This window comes from Symsagittifera roscoffensis, chromosome 6, assembly GCF_963678635.1.
Source record: "Symsagittifera roscoffensis chromosome 6, txSymRosc1.1, whole genome shotgun sequence".
NCBI lineage: Eukaryota > Metazoa > Xenacoelomorpha > Acoela > Convolutidae > Symsagittifera > Symsagittifera roscoffensis.
In genome coordinates, this window is record NC_087067.1 from 11,817,694 (window position 1) to 11,833,329 (window position 15,636).

General features: G+C 34.3%; 1 protein-coding gene across 2 annotated transcripts in view; it reads right to left on the minus strand.

The window, feature by feature from the left end:
- Window positions 1-4,827: 4,827 nt before the first annotated feature.
- The window catches only part of LOC134847920 (translin-associated factor X-interacting protein 1-like), a 117,425-nt gene continuing 106,616 nt past the window's right edge, over window positions 4,828-15,636 (minus strand). Inside the window, exons 12-16 of one of the 2 annotated variants that reach the window (XM_063865207.1) lie at window positions 11,261-11,389; window positions 10,378-10,537; window positions 9,388-9,626; window positions 8,635-8,753; window positions 4,828-5,278 (exon numbers count right to left, since the gene is read on the minus strand). In XM_063865207.1, the coding sequence (XP_063721277.1) occupies window positions 5,095-5,278; window positions 8,635-8,753; window positions 9,388-9,626; window positions 10,378-10,537; window positions 11,261-11,389 (831 nt within the window). In that variant the 3' untranslated portion in view covers window positions 4,828-5,094. Of the gene's footprint in view, window positions 5,279-6,073; window positions 6,196-8,634; window positions 8,754-9,387; window positions 9,627-10,377; window positions 10,538-11,260; window positions 11,390-15,636 lie in introns of those variants that run through there. The other variant, XM_063865208.1, reaches the window with a different exon arrangement.

Below are 15,636 nucleotides of genomic sequence, written 5' to 3' on the forward strand. Positions count from 1 at the left end.
TAAAACATGTGTTTAAAAAGGAAACGTAGACGAATTTAGAAGTTGAAATCAATTGTTTTATGCAAAATTTGAATCGAATATCATAACGAAATTTCAAATATGGAATGACAAAACTGAGCTAAAGAGAAAATAACTCGGTATCTACATTATTGAAAACTTTTCGACCTGGCTATTTATAAAGGCGAACAAAGATCAGAAAATTTAGAACCGAACGCTTTTATGCTCAAAATGGTTATCAAATAGCTTAGTCTCGTTTAATGTCTAAAAAGCTAGTTTAAAGATTTCAAGCGACCAAGACCCCAATAGACCAAGTGAATGCCCCCATATCCAAATTAAACACAAAAATAACCATTTATTGGAAAACTAGTCGTTTTTGCCTGAACTTTTTTTAATCCTTCGAAAGGTATTGGTGTCGCGAGCTCAAAATTAAAAAGATATTTTACCTCTGATCAATTTTCATAAAGTAGCAGGGGTTTATAGCTGGCCAATTTGGGACAATTAAGACGCAGAATTAAACCAGAACTAGTGCGTAAGCGGCGATATACGCGGTCAAATACAATGCTGATTTAAATCATCCGGACAAAGGAAACAAAGTTAGGCATTCATGATAAGGCAAAAAGTGAAGATATCAAAATTTGCTTAGAATTTACTCAGAATTAATATGGTGCAATACTTTTCCGAATTCTTAACTAAAATTGTAATAAAAAATGAGCCTTCTTGGTTTTGTAATGAATCCAGAATTACGCTGAAAATACCAAGTTAATTGATGAGAAAACTATATCAAAAAAAGCTTCCTACACAGCGCGACAAAGTTCTAAAAAGGTAGAAATTATTTGAAATATTTTTTTGATTGATAGCCATAAAAGGTCAATTTTACTACATCAAAAAATTTGCTCAAAATTAAATTTCAAACGTTTTGCGCAAACATTTGTTTTTTTAATCTTTCTAAAACTTTGACGCGCTGTGTAAGAGGCTTTTTTTAATATAGTTTTATCATTAATTAACTTGTTAGTTGCAGGGCAATTCTTGATTATTTAAAAAAACCAAAATGGCACATTTTAAGGGTAAAATTTTGGTTTAGAATTTCGAAAACTTGTATCATACGTATTTTAATTAATTTTAAGAAAACTTTGTTCTCGTGGGTCAAATGGGTGACAATCAAAGGTCTACCATTTTCTTTCGTAGAAGACGAGTCCACTCGACAGTTTTCCAAATTGGAGCCCATTTCTAAAGAGTCTACTATCTTACATGGAGAAAATCAGTTTCTGTGGAACAATCTATCAAAGCCGAGCTGCCTTCGAAATTTGGCATTGTTATTGACGGTTGGTCGGACATGGCAACTTCAACACACTACTTGGCAATATTTGGGTGTTACCCAGACCCAAAAAACTCAAAACTGGCAAAGGCACCATTACTTGCTTTTTCACCTCTGCAGGACGAGGAACGGTATGACGCAAATTCTCACTGCACTTTCATATCAGAAACTTTGAAGCTGTTTGGGAAAAACGAGACAAGTCTGTCATTCATGGTATCAGATAACGAAAATCTGAACAGAGCTATCGCTTCAAATCTTGGAGTTTTTATGATCGGATGCGACTCTCACAGACTCCACCTGGCCGTCAAAAATTTTTTGCGTCTGGAGAATTACGAAGAACTACTACAAAAAATGAATGCTGTGATGAAAAAATTTGCAACTTTGAAGAAATCTGGCAAACTTCGCAAAAAGACAGATTTGAGACCAAAATCAGAAACGATACAAGGTGGTCATCAACATATTCAATGTTGAAACGATAATTTGAGTTGCAGAATTTTCTTGACCTGACCGACAGAGATACTGCCGATCTGCTTCCTGGTCCATCAGAAAACTTCAAACTTCGTGAGTGCCTGGAACACCTCCAAAAATTCGAGTCAGTTTCGAAAAAACTCCAGAAAACAACTTGTACCAAAAAAGAATCGCGCATTCTTTTTGACGCTCTTCTGTCAGAGTTCCCCAGGGGGTTATTGAATGTCCTACTTTTGAAAGAGCTGTTTATAAGTTACAGATGAACAAGACATTGACATCTTTGGAAAAAGAAGTTTTACAGAGTGCATTCTTGGATGTCGAAATTACAACAGTTGAATCATCTACGTCTTCCCAGGACTAAGCTGAAGAAATCCTTGCAAAAAAACTGCGTTCCTCTCACGATTCTGTGATTCAATGTTTGGATTGGCTTCCTGTCACTTCAAATATTGCCGAGAGACTTTTCAGTCAGACTAAGCACGTGTTTTCACAATACAGAAAAAGACTTTTGCCGAGACACCTCGAAATGCAGCTTTTCTTGATGATAAACGAGAGTTTTTGGAGTGTTGAGACTGTTTCAAAAAAAATTTAAAGAAAAATACAATAATTGTTAGATTTATAGCAATAGTTAGCAATAATTTCAATAATTGCAATGATTAATTGTTAATTTACGTCTTACAGAAATTATTTATTGTCTCTGAGCAATAGTATTGCAATACAATATTTCAAACCCCTGGTCTAAATACTTTGTGCGAGTTATGCAGCAATAACTATATCCTTGTTCAAACTTATTTTCTTCCATTGCTGGAACACAAATTGCAAAAGAAAAAGAAGAACTGTTAGTTTGGAATCGATTCAGACTATAAAAAACTCGTTATAGAAAGGCGATTCCCGCATTTAGGGTTCTTCTGGTTTAAAAAAATTATACCCGCTTAAGCAACTAACTTTATGCTCTGCAAAATTTCGTCGGGATCAACAGTACAAGTCCCCCTCCCCAATCGATTTAGGGGGAAATTGCATGTAACGCACTTCCGGTGATTCTAACAGATGCATGAACGTGAAAATTACTGATAAGTATGAAACAAATTTAACAATGAATCTGACCGTGACAAAAGACGGAGGCGTCCAACAATGCTTACTATTTCACAAAATGAACATTGAAAACAATTTCAAAAAAATTCTTTGAAACTTTCTCTTAAGTTACTTTTAAAGTTTCTTTAAAATTTTGGAAAATATGTTTTTAACGAAATCAAACTCTTAAAAATTTCTGCAAAAGCATAGAAACATCATATACAGGAAAGCAAAATGCGTTAAGTAGTCATATTATGATTCCATAAATAAACTTCCTGTGAAAATGTTAGCAACACCCCATCATAGTGTTGAGAATTTCAAACCTTCTCTAGTTTTTTTAGATTACTTCAAGTTTTTTTAAAAGTTCTAAAAGATATTAAAAAAGTCGTCCCGGAAATTTAACGCATTGATCAGCCAAAATTGGAGGCAAGAATTGCAACTCATGAGAGTACCCCCGACAAACTTCAGGCTTGGGAAATTTAGCTTCTGTAAAGTTTTGAAAATCTATTTTCTGTAAATTTTTGAAAAAATCATTTAAAAAACCGGAAACTTAAGACATTAGAGATTTCATATTTCGTATGGCAATTTTTGCACCGCCTGGGATTACCCTGATAGCGCTTCAGTATAGGGATGGCAATTTCAAATTATTGAATTGTTTACATCTAAACTTTTTGAAAAATTTTGAAAAATCATAACGTCAAAACTCGAAAACTACATGGATTTGAGCAGTCATTTTGGATGCAACTTTCTCAACCCCTGATAGTACCCACACAGCACCCAATATTTAAAAAAACCATTTTTTTTTCTGAAAAATTTCCAGTTTTCGGAAAAATTTAAAACGATTTGGGTATTTATAATTGGAGGCCAATTTCGCAACCCATGGAGAAACGTGACAGCATCCCAAATTTGGGTTGCTAACTTCAAACTTGGTAAAATAAACACTAAACTCAAACACTTTCGTGTCTTGCGCAAAAATTCTTTTGTTATACATGCAAAAATTATACGTTGAAAAAGCTTAAACATGGCGTGATAGTCAAGCCCGTATTTACATATATAATAGGTAGAAATAACGTTGCCAATCGAAGATTGGAATAGGGTAATGAAAACAAGTAAACAAAAAAAACACTTAGATGAAAAAATCTCACCTTTCTAATTTCAAAGAAAAAAATAGATGCCCTTTAAACACTTTGAATTTCTAGAACGATTTATGATGGGCGCTTTTTTTATAACATTAATCCAACTTGAGAAAACTGGATCAACAGGTGAACTCTTATTCCGCAGGAAATCTAAAAATTAAATTCCTCTTTCGAAAGTAGAAATAGTTCACGAATTTTTGTGCCATTTGTACGTTCGTATTTGGAGAGTGCTACGTCACTTTCAGCAGATGAATTTCAATTGAACTCAAAAAGTGCATTATAGCTAAGTGCATCAATATTTCAAGACTTTGTCCTGAAAAAAAGCAAGACCTATATTAGAGTTTTCACTAACACATTCATTACTGTAAATCAATGTGTAAAAAGTCAAAAGAATTAAATTTTGCGCCTTTGTATTGAAATATAGTTTATACAGAGTTAATTTTCAGAATGTTTACATGCTTGGGGAGGAAATCTTAAGGTAGGTCTCTTACGGGGAGGGGTGTACTTTTGTCGAAATAAACACTCTTTCGTCGAAATAAAATATGGTTTTCGTCGAAATAATTAAGCCATATTTCCACCAGATGAATAAGAGGCCAAGCTGTGCTATAGAAAGCCACACAGATTTGCGCGTGTATGACCTTGGAATCTCGAGACAAGCCTTTAAATATTTCAAAATTTGTAACTGGAATACACATTCCAAATTGTTGCGAAATTCACAAACAAACACCTGGCAACGCATATTTTGTGTCGCGGAATCCACTATGAGAAAAAATGCATGTTCCGCATTTATCTCAACCGCTCAACTCACTTTTCGAGAATAGGCCTAAAGGTGACTTCAAATTTGAAGAGATTTATATGCCAGGTCATTACATAATTTTTACAAGTTTTTTTACAGCTATATACATTATTTTACAGTTTTATGATTGAATAATCAATTACATATTTTTACAATACAATTTTTTCGATAGATTTATGATCGGGCAACAAAGCAATGTTGATAAACGTGTCGAAATTTAAGCTAAACAAATATCATGTGAATCGACTTCAACTGCAGCACATTCGCCTCAAATGCATTTTAGTATGTTGCCTTTTTTGATCAATTAAAGTCTACAAAAGAGGAAGGGCGGATGATTGCAGTTTCTGGATAACTTCTTTGGTAGGTTTCGGGTACGTGGCGTTTTCTGACTTGAGGACATCGAAAGCCCAACACACACAGTACTCGAGTACATCATTTCCAAACTTGTCGTCGGTTGCCAAGACTGCTTCCCGCAACTCTTTTCCCGTTATTTCCCTAAAACCCAATCGGAATCCTCTTTAGTGACAGCCCATTCAACATTTTCAAACTCAAACCCCAATCGGCATTTTTTTGAAACTCAAACCTCTTATTTTTTTGAATACAACTGAATCCAAAACTAAGTACTAATATAAATTCACCAAAAATATTATATGATAATGAAATAGTATGATTTTGAGGAAGTAAATGATTCAGACGCTCAAGAGTGTTTACACCGATGTTCTTAAATATGTCTTTTCGGTTATTTCACCCAACAACTACAAAATCAATGCGTGAGCAAGAAATTAGATTTCAGATTTCCTTCGCATTTTTCCATTTCATTCAGTCAGAATCAATCATTATGATCTTATTTTCAAAATAGCAAAAACATCCTTAATTTGGGTCGTATAACAGAAAAACTCCTTAAATATTTTCAACTTCGCTAACCGAAGCCGACTGTTAACCATAACGCTAGCGATTTTTGTTTTTTGGGCTCACGTGATTCTAAGCGAAATACAATTTTTTGGTCCTTTCATCTGACAATTTTTTGATGAATTTGGTTGAAGCGCGTAAGTCACAACCACTAATGGGATGCTCGAAAACAATAGCTTTGCTGATGAGATGATCGAACACTAAATAGATATTTTTGTACTTTTTTTTTCATATATATGGCTAAATTATACAGCTGCAAGCGATTAAAAACTTTCACTTGAAGAAATAATGAAATTTGAAATTGTTTATATTCATGCGTACAGCTTATAATTACTACAGCGTTTCCAATCAAACTTAACAATCTGTGAATTATTAATTGATTAGTTTTCCATAGATTTCTGAGCGCGAATTATACATATTGGTCATGAGCTACACGAATGATAGGGAGTGATTTTTTGTCCTCTTACCATACAGCTCCACTCTCAGTTTCAGCCTCGTCGTCACTGATAAAAAATAATCAAAAGAAAATAACAGTTTCATGTAATGAAAATTGGCATGGGAACAAATAATCTATTCTGTAACAAGTAACAAAACCTTGCTACCATACATTTGCACTTCACGAGTTTCAGCGTAATAGTACGATTTTGGTAACTTCTGCCTAGCATCTCAGTGTTCGTTTTCTCCGAAGCTTTCAATAATTACGAGGCGAAGTTGCACTTCGCATACACTAGCAAAAATATGACCGATAACGCAACTGGGAAAAACTGAATGAGTAAATCTTTGAGTCTATAAAATTTCTTAAGTGACGCACGCCAATTATGACGCATTAGCAGTGCCAGTCAATTTGATGAAAAAATGAAATTTATAGAGCAGTCTATGGAGCAGTAATAACAAGAAAAAATTAAATGTAATAAATAAAATGAAATTTTTTCATTTAATTTGAGTTTTTATAAAATTCATCGCCCACACTCAATATTAAAAACAATGTGATAAATTTAGCTCCTAGTAACAAATCAATTATAGCAAATCAGCGTCCTTCAACCAATTTGGAACGATTTCCATTACGGATTAAACCTCCGCTTACGCGTTGATAGCGCGAAATAAATCGCGCGTTATTTGTCCCAAATTGGCCTTATTGGCAATCTTTAAACCCCCATAACTTTACGAAAAATGATCACAGGTGAAACATCCTTCCATATTTAAGCTCAGGACAACAATACTTTGTGAATGATATAAAAAAAAACCGTAAAAAATGGCTTGTTAAAAAGTCGAAACTTGTCTGAAGAAAAAAAACACCCCGAGCACAAATATTCCGCTACTTTTGTTACGAAAGTCAAAACAATAATGGTCTGTATGAATATCCTTAGAATTGGCTTTACTTAATAGCTGGTTATTGATCAGATTGAACAATTTCAAAATAAACACAATTTATCGCAACAATATTTGCGACTTAGGTTGGAAAAAAAGATAGTTCATACTATAACACAAGCATTGCTTGTGCAATCAAACAGAGCCAACAGAGGACTGAACAATTGCCAATGAACTCAAGGGAACCAAATGAATGATGAACTTTTTTGAACAATTTTCAAATTTCGATGACAAATATACATCGCGTAAATAAACTAGCGTGGTATATCGATATTAGACAAAACATGACAATTTCCTTACATACATGAGAGGAAAATCAAAAACAATCAACATAGAGGTAAGATGCACTTCGCATACAAAAGCAAAAGATTGATGGTTTAAGATTAAAAGTTTAATGAACAAAAGTTTAATAAACAAATGTCTAAATTTTCAGATTTTTTTCAAAAATTGTCTTCTTAAACGTCAGGCTTATTAACGAAGTGATATATTTCGAATCTAGCAACGTATTTGTTAGACCACATAGCTTGCCTCAAATGAATTTTTAATGATTTCTGAGCTAGACTAATAAGCCGTTCACGCGTTGATATGGCGAAACATTAGGCGCTTTAGTTATCCTAAATTGGCAATTTTCGATCCCCGTAAGTTTATGAAGGAAGATAGCTTACAAAATACCATCAAGTTTGATATCTTTCAGATTGGATGAAAAATTCCATGATCAACCGTGCATCCCATACCAAGTCGATTAAAATGATCTAATTCGAAAACAAAAACTAAGATTTTTATTATTATGGTTTCTTTAAACTAATCCTTATGAAAAAAATTTTGTGCAAAACGGTTGATTTAAATTCTCTAAACGCAAGTCAAACTTTGTCTGAATTTTTTTGACTGAGCACAAAAGTTTGTTTATTTTCTGCAAAAATTTGAACAATTAAAATATATATTTATTACAATATATACAATATATATTATTATTACAATATATTACAATATGTATTTATATATAATAAATAATATTTATTATTTATATATATTTTAGGGCTTGTTTATATGCACACACTGTATATATGCATAAAACTTTACACGGAAATACACAAGACTGCTCGTATCAGGGCGTAGACCTGAATGTTCCGACTGCCTTATAAGTACTATGAAGCACTGTTCGCTCTATAACAATTGATGAATTTTTCTAAAACAATTTTTTTTTAAATTTCAGATAATTAAAAAATCAAACAATGTAAAGTACAAAGTGATATAGATTTCGCTCCTAGTAACATAGCATTATAGCGAATAGCCTGAAAACAGGTGAAATATTTTATTAAACTCAGAAAACAATACCTTTTGAATGATATAAAAAAATTTGGTCAAAATGTCCAGTTAAAAAGTCGAAATTTTTCTGAAGTAAAAAAAAACTACCCCGAGCACAAATGTTCCGTCCGTCACTTTGTTCGAAAGTCGGAACAAAAACAAAATTGAGCTACCTAAACTGAAAGCAAATTTGTAACAGAAACTATCGTTCTAAAAATAATTCAATTGGTCTGAGTTAAAGAGCGATTTGACTTAGGTCTACTACTCACATGGCCCTGCCTGTCTTTTCGGAGAGAATGGCCTCTATCTGCTCCACCATCTCTGTCCTCTCCTTCGCGTCCTGCGTGAATAACAGTTCCAGCCACTCGCTCTGTTTGCCCTCATCTGACTAAAACACAACCGACAGATGTCACGTTTCATTACGGGCACAATCAGAAATAAAAACAATACCTCTCCAAAGATTCAACAACCAATTCGAAACTTAAGCTGGACAAAGATACTTTTTAGGCCAAACGAAACCGATTCAAGTTCGGAAGAAAATGTTTCTTTCACATTGAAACAAAAAACTCATTATATTGTCTTTTCTGTTTTGATTCTTGTTTACATACTTCGCCAAACAAGATGTGATTTAACACTATGCAGTACTTAATTATCATAAGAAGACTCAAACACAATATTGTCTGAAGAAAGTCTTCGTAAGATTAAACTTGGTCAAAGTCTTTGATAAATGTAATGAGGAACGCCATTTTTTTGCGTTGAAAACACTTTAGTCTGATTTAGATCACGATATGTTTTTATACTTAGGGTATACTTCTACAATATATAATATTTAGTCGTTGGCGTAGAGCAGGGTGTCGGGTATCCGAAGAAGCGGATTTGTGTTGCAGTGGTACCGACAAATTAACCGATTCGAGAAAAATGAAATTAGTTCTTTCAATTTGACTAAAACCAATTATACCATAACAAACATGACAACAAAAACAAGCTTTTTGTGAGCCGGTGTTACCATCTATAAAACGTACGTCTTGAAAGAGGTTGAAAAATGTGATCTGGTTCGGCTCTGTCGCCTCGCTGCTCTTGAGAGCCGACTCAACCAACTGGTTCACGTGGAAATCTCCCTTCTTGCTCATGTGTTTGGCCAGAGCTGCCTTCAACTGTTCGACTGTCACGAAAGTGTTGCCATCTGCTACCTTTTCCAGTTCCCGCTGAACCAGTGCACTCATACGTGCTAACTTGTGATAACTTTCCTCATCCGTTCGGCCTAAAATCACACACTAACATAGATGAACCATTACTGTGGTTTAGCAAAAACTTTGAGCTTTTTTAAATTTCTATCAAATTTTTCTCCATATGCCGTTCACAGGAACAATAATTTCCTCCGTTTTCCACCCTAGCTAGTTGATCATTCAAAAAAAATTTTCCGGAAAACATTTTCAATACTTTTTCTCTGAACACTTCTATCAGAGAATCAGTGATTTCTTGGAAGTTGTGTTAGTGTAGGTTTTATTGTCACGTTTGGTTAAACTTAGCATTCAGAAGTTCGAATTTATTCAAAAAAATGTTTTTTAAAATGTTTAAGACATATTCAATTTTTTAAATTATCGCAAGGGTGAATAAACTGAATTGTACTCTTTTGAGTCATATTAATAAATCAAGCCAATATCAATATATTCTTTTGTTTTGCCAATAACTTTTCGTTACCATATACTTGACACTTGATAACTATCATTGTAATGTTTCTCCACACATGTTTAATGAATTATTGTCGCAAAATCACTGCCTATTCTAATATTTGACCAAATTTTGAACACTTTTACACGAGGGGACTAAGAAATAAGCTGTTCAGCGCCCTTCAAAAATCGCGGTTGTGTCCTTGTTTTATCTGGTAGTGGTTGCACCCCAAAATCAACATGCAGTTTGTGGCTATTGTTCTTGACTGGAATACGTTTTAAGCTCCGAACATTGCAATATCATTACAAACGGTCATTTGCATTAGGGTTTTTTTATTTTACCCAGAAGAATGTCGTAAAACTGCTTGATCCTTGAGTCGAAAGAGAACCTCTGACACGCGTCATTGAGATTGTACGCGAACTCCATGCTTCCCTCTCCGTACTTTTCCTTCAGGAACTTCTCCAGGTAAGTCGACATCAATTGGTGAGTTCCCAGAGAAACCTAGAAAAAAAAAATTATTTACAAGAGCTCCATAAAGTTTTCGTAATACGCTTTGCATGAGCTGGCTTGGGAATTCTTTTTTTTCCGACACTGAAAAAGAAGAGCCTGAGCATTAAAAACACCAACATGAACATCAAAACTCATTATCTGTAAAATTTGTCTCAATTTACGTACTGTATGAGTAGAATTTATGTGGTACTCAATGCAATACATCTGTTATTTTTTGTGTTAACTAATTTGCTCATGCAAATGATTAACGCAGCAGCTTTTGAAAAATCCGGTAACAAAAACTAAATAGTCCCAAATGACCATATGAAAATAGACTAAAAGAATACGCAGGATATCTATCTGAGTGCATGATAATTTTGACTGTGAATGAGGACATTACCATAGATTGAGAACTCCTTTGTTCTTTCGCAAACTCCTTCAAAGCAACATTTTTCTACTGAATTATCAGACAACTGAATTTATGAGACATTTTGCCAACACAAATATTAAGGTGGAGATTTTAAAAATGAAAAAATATATAATTTTAAAATTTTACGTAATTCTCCTTTTCAAAAATTGTTATTCAGTAAGCTGTTTCTTTTACCATTTCCCATTAGCTAAAGTTTTATTTTTTTGAAAAATTTTTGGCAGCTTTCAGTAGCTTAAGTGGACTTTATATGAACACTTTTCCTCACAAACGATTTCTGCGACTTTGGACTAAACATCGAGCGTTACCTTTGAGTCTTCTGCTATCTTCATTTTCCAGAATTCCTTAATTAGTTTGGTCGTTTTCATCCTGTCTAACTTGAGGTTCTTGATCTGCCCATCAAATCGCAGATACACCGGCACAGACTCATCCGTTCCCTAAACAATCTTAGTAGAAGAAAAACAGGATCTTGTTAACTATCCCCCCCCCCCCCTCCTTTTGAACCTTGTTAATTATTTCCCCCTATGCATTTATTATTTTTGACAACCATTTCTGTACAAAACATGCATTTCAAAAATGTCAACAATTAAGTGGGTTTTCATTTTCGCGCGTTCGTATTTCTATTACTCTCTATTTATATAAAACCCACGTAAAAAATTTCAAATAAATATATTTTCTGAAAATTGTTTTAAGCTATTGAAAATGTGGCCGCCGAAGTTGAATTTCTGAAAACCGAAATGGGGGGGGGGGGGGGAATTGTTAACAAAATAATTTCACTGACATCAAACAAAACGTCAATGAAGTAAATTGATATCAAACATGATCAGTTGAGCTCCTATAGACCTACCCTGATCAATTCGAGACTCGAACACAACACCGACTATTTATTTAATTTAACAAAGCAATAACGAGAAAGTCCATTATTTAAAAAAATACTTTTACCGTTCCATCTCCGCCAACGACAATTTTTGCCCCTTAAAAACCTTTCCTTCGATCATACAATATGATTCTCGTGTGATGGCCTATTGGGGCTTCGAAGCTTTTCCAAATTTACTTACAAACCCATATTTTCCTAATTTAAGCTATGTTCCTGCTCGGCTTTTTTGAAGAGTGATAGATTTGTTTCAATAACATATTCTGCAGTTGTTGATTTTTGAAACAATGGTGACCTCAAAATTTTGCCAGACTTCTTCGAAGAAAGTTTGTCTTTTTTGTTAAAAATCCCCATCAAAGCTGTTCAAAAACAAAACACACCCTAGCAAAGTGCATGTATGTAACTCTCGCATTATAGCATGCATTTGATGAAACTTAAATTTGTCAATTAAATAATCGATACATTATTGTTCAAACAGAATTTTCAAGTACAAAATACAACGTGCACTCATTTTCATATCACGTTTTAGTCTTTATTTTTCATGCAGACTAATCGGTTTTATTCACCTACAAAAATTGTCGCGTCAAAACAAACGAAAAGTTTATATACCAACATGAATTTGAGTAGTGGACATAGCTGAAAGGCCATTAAATGCATTTTAATTCAAAAAAAAATTAAGACATCCGATTCCTATACAACAAAATGAGCTTAAAATTCTAGACAATTCATGATTCTCAAAACAGTCAGCAAAAAAATATTAGTCTAAGAATTTCCAGAGCTCCATTAGCTGGTCGACAATAGTCGAATATGTATAAAAATGTCTAGATCGAATCCATATGGTATTGATACCGCCCAAAAAGCAGTCGGTCGTTTTTTTCGAAACTTCAATTTTTCAAAAATTCTTGCTGTTTTTTTTTAGAAAAGCGCGAGTAAGTTAGGTGAAACCTGCAAGAATGAGTGAAAACAGCAGCAAGAAAAACAAAACAAATTCGGTAGAATTGATGAGCAGAATAATTTTCTAGATTATTTTTGAAATCAAAAAAGTCAAAAGACAGTTGGAAAAGCGCCGATCAACTGTTCAAAATTCGAGTTTTAAAGAAAATCATATCATTTAAAACTTCCTAGAAAATCAAAAAGAAATTGTGACTGACATTTGTTTTTAAAAAAAGCTTATCAACTTTGAGAATGCACTGGGTCAAAATGTACGTTTTTATTCCGCTGAGAAATATAGAAACAAAAATCCTTTATTGAAAATCATGCCAAGCGTTTTTAGAGCCATTTGCAATTGTTATGAAGAGAGTAACTTGCCTTGTTGTTGTTGTTGTTAATAAAAGGCCACTGAGGGCGCGTCTTGCGAGCTCGGCCCAAGTCTAAGAAACATTGCTACTTCGGCCGGCCACAGCCACATGTCTGTTGGGGTGAGTTAAGTCGGGTTTGTGAAGCAGTTAAAGAGATGGAGGGTAGTATGGGGAGAAAGGATAGTGGTGAGTTCGGGGGTGCGTTAGAAACTAACATTTAAAGATAGGTACTTAAGAAAGGGGAGTAACCCGATCTGAGCTGCGCTAACGTGCTTCTAGTTGAATGGAGGAGCAGCTGCTCAGTCGAGGAAATATTAGGCGGGCGTAGTAGCAGAACTTTGGGAGTGTGCACGTCGTTGATTGCATTGGTTACGTGGTTTGTTTCTATCATTTTATTGAAAAAAAGATACTTAAATTAATAAGAACGAACTTGTTCTGGTCAGTGTCGCAAAACCGGGTAAAATTATTTGGTTCTTTGAAAATTGATTTAAGGTCGGGTGTTGACTTGTCTAGGAAACGTATGATGGAAATCAACGGGATGAAAGTGAAGGTAAAATTTCGTTAAAAAAAACTAAAACTGTGGTGATAGGAGCTTCTGGTGCTGTAGCACGGAAAGTATTTCGCATTCAAAGTGTAAATGATCAATGGCGCTCATCTTCGGGGACCGTCACTACACGGAGAGCTGCATTTTGCTCGACTTGTAATTTGTTCAGGAGTTATTGCTTGCAGGGTGGGACCAAACAGGTCAAAATAATCGAGTATTATTAATCGTTAGTTGCCTTCATTTCAGCAAATGACTTTGAGATAAAAAAGGAAACTTTTACCAGCAACAGACAACAAATTTTAACCAAACCAACCTGAAAAAAAACTTCGTTCATTTGAGATGGTCGCTACGAGCCATCGTTAGGGTAGTAAATACTTAAATATCCGTACCTCATAAGGTAAAACATTCGGTACCTTAAAATATCATTCCAAAAAATGGCCCACGCCCAACACTAGCCACGACGATAGATAATGATTAATTCGGAGATCTTATAGCTAATAAAAAACAGATCATACAAATAAACAAAGCAACTGCTACTTACAAATTACAGCGGAAAAGCACGCTGCTAAATGCTCTACTGTTTTGAGCAAAATGGCCTTGCCAATCACTACCGTTTAATCTCTGTCCTAAATCAATCACTAGTTTTAAATAGCATATGAGCAGACTCCAAATGAACTTCAAAACGTTTTCAATAAAAAAAATGATTTTGACAACAATAGCCCATGTTATTTAAATAAGAAAAATCTTTTCAGACACCGAAAATATGTTTTTTTTTGTAGTTTAAAGAGTCAGCTATGAAATAGTTTAATTGAAAAACAAATTGCAGTTTTATCCATCAACCTGATCTAATTTTCAAACTTTTGATTTGGCATAAGCAAAATTTTATTTAAAATTTCTAATTCCCCGACGCGACCTACCTTCCCATCATACGACAATTGCTCTAAGATTAAACTGATAAGACACAGCATTTTAAAATTCGACTCAAATTTTTTATTTAGGAAGTCCTTTTAGATGTTGCAAGGAGACGCCTTTTTCGGGACAATTTTGTTGTATTACTGCAGTTTAATTTTTTAAGAACGTTTACGTTGAAGGCACGCTGCCCGGGGACAAAACCGTGACACCTTGACGCCAACCTTCAACTGGAAATATAATTATAAAAATGTTTTTGTAATGTTTTGTATGAAAAATATGTTCTTTGTTGATTATTTCATAATTAATGAGCGTTTCATTTTTTGAATTTTTTTTACTCCTACCAAAATTTATTGTATTAAGCGTCATGACTAGCTCACTACTGAATCCGTTAGTCTTCTCGAAGCCCAAATCGGACATTTTTCACTAATCGCGTTCCTAGAGTTAAAATAACACCCATTAAAATCAATTTGATATTGATATCCAAAATCTTTAATTGCCGCCATTTTTAAGTGGACCAAAACAATAGTCTTTTTAGTGTAGCGTCACCAAATGGAGACTCAGGAGTAAAGACAATGTAGGATTTTTGTTTTTATCGCTTAGCGTGGCTTAAACCAGTTGGTATCACCTGAGCTAGTAAAAATGCCAAAGGATATCTCTAAGCCCCATACCGTCTACTAGCCAGATTTGAATTTACAACTTGAGCGCGTTGACGTTCTCAGAGTCATCAGATCTCGAAAGAAAAGCTTTGTGTTGTTTTCACCTTTACAAAAATGCTCAAAAAATCGGCATTTCGAAATGACGGTTCTATCAAGGACTGGTGGGCTGGGTTACAGTGCCCTATTCCTGTTTAGAAATTGCATGATCGAATACCGAGCTGGTAACGACAATTGATTAGCCGTTTATTGAACAAACTGTTAATTAGCTGCCTTGATCTGGCTGTTCACAGAATTAAATTGTTGCCTGACTAACAGAGTTAAGTTGTTGCCTGATTAAAATTTTCGTGCATTATGAGGATCTTTAATAGCTGCAGCGCGAATTTACTGTGGTTTTTATTTC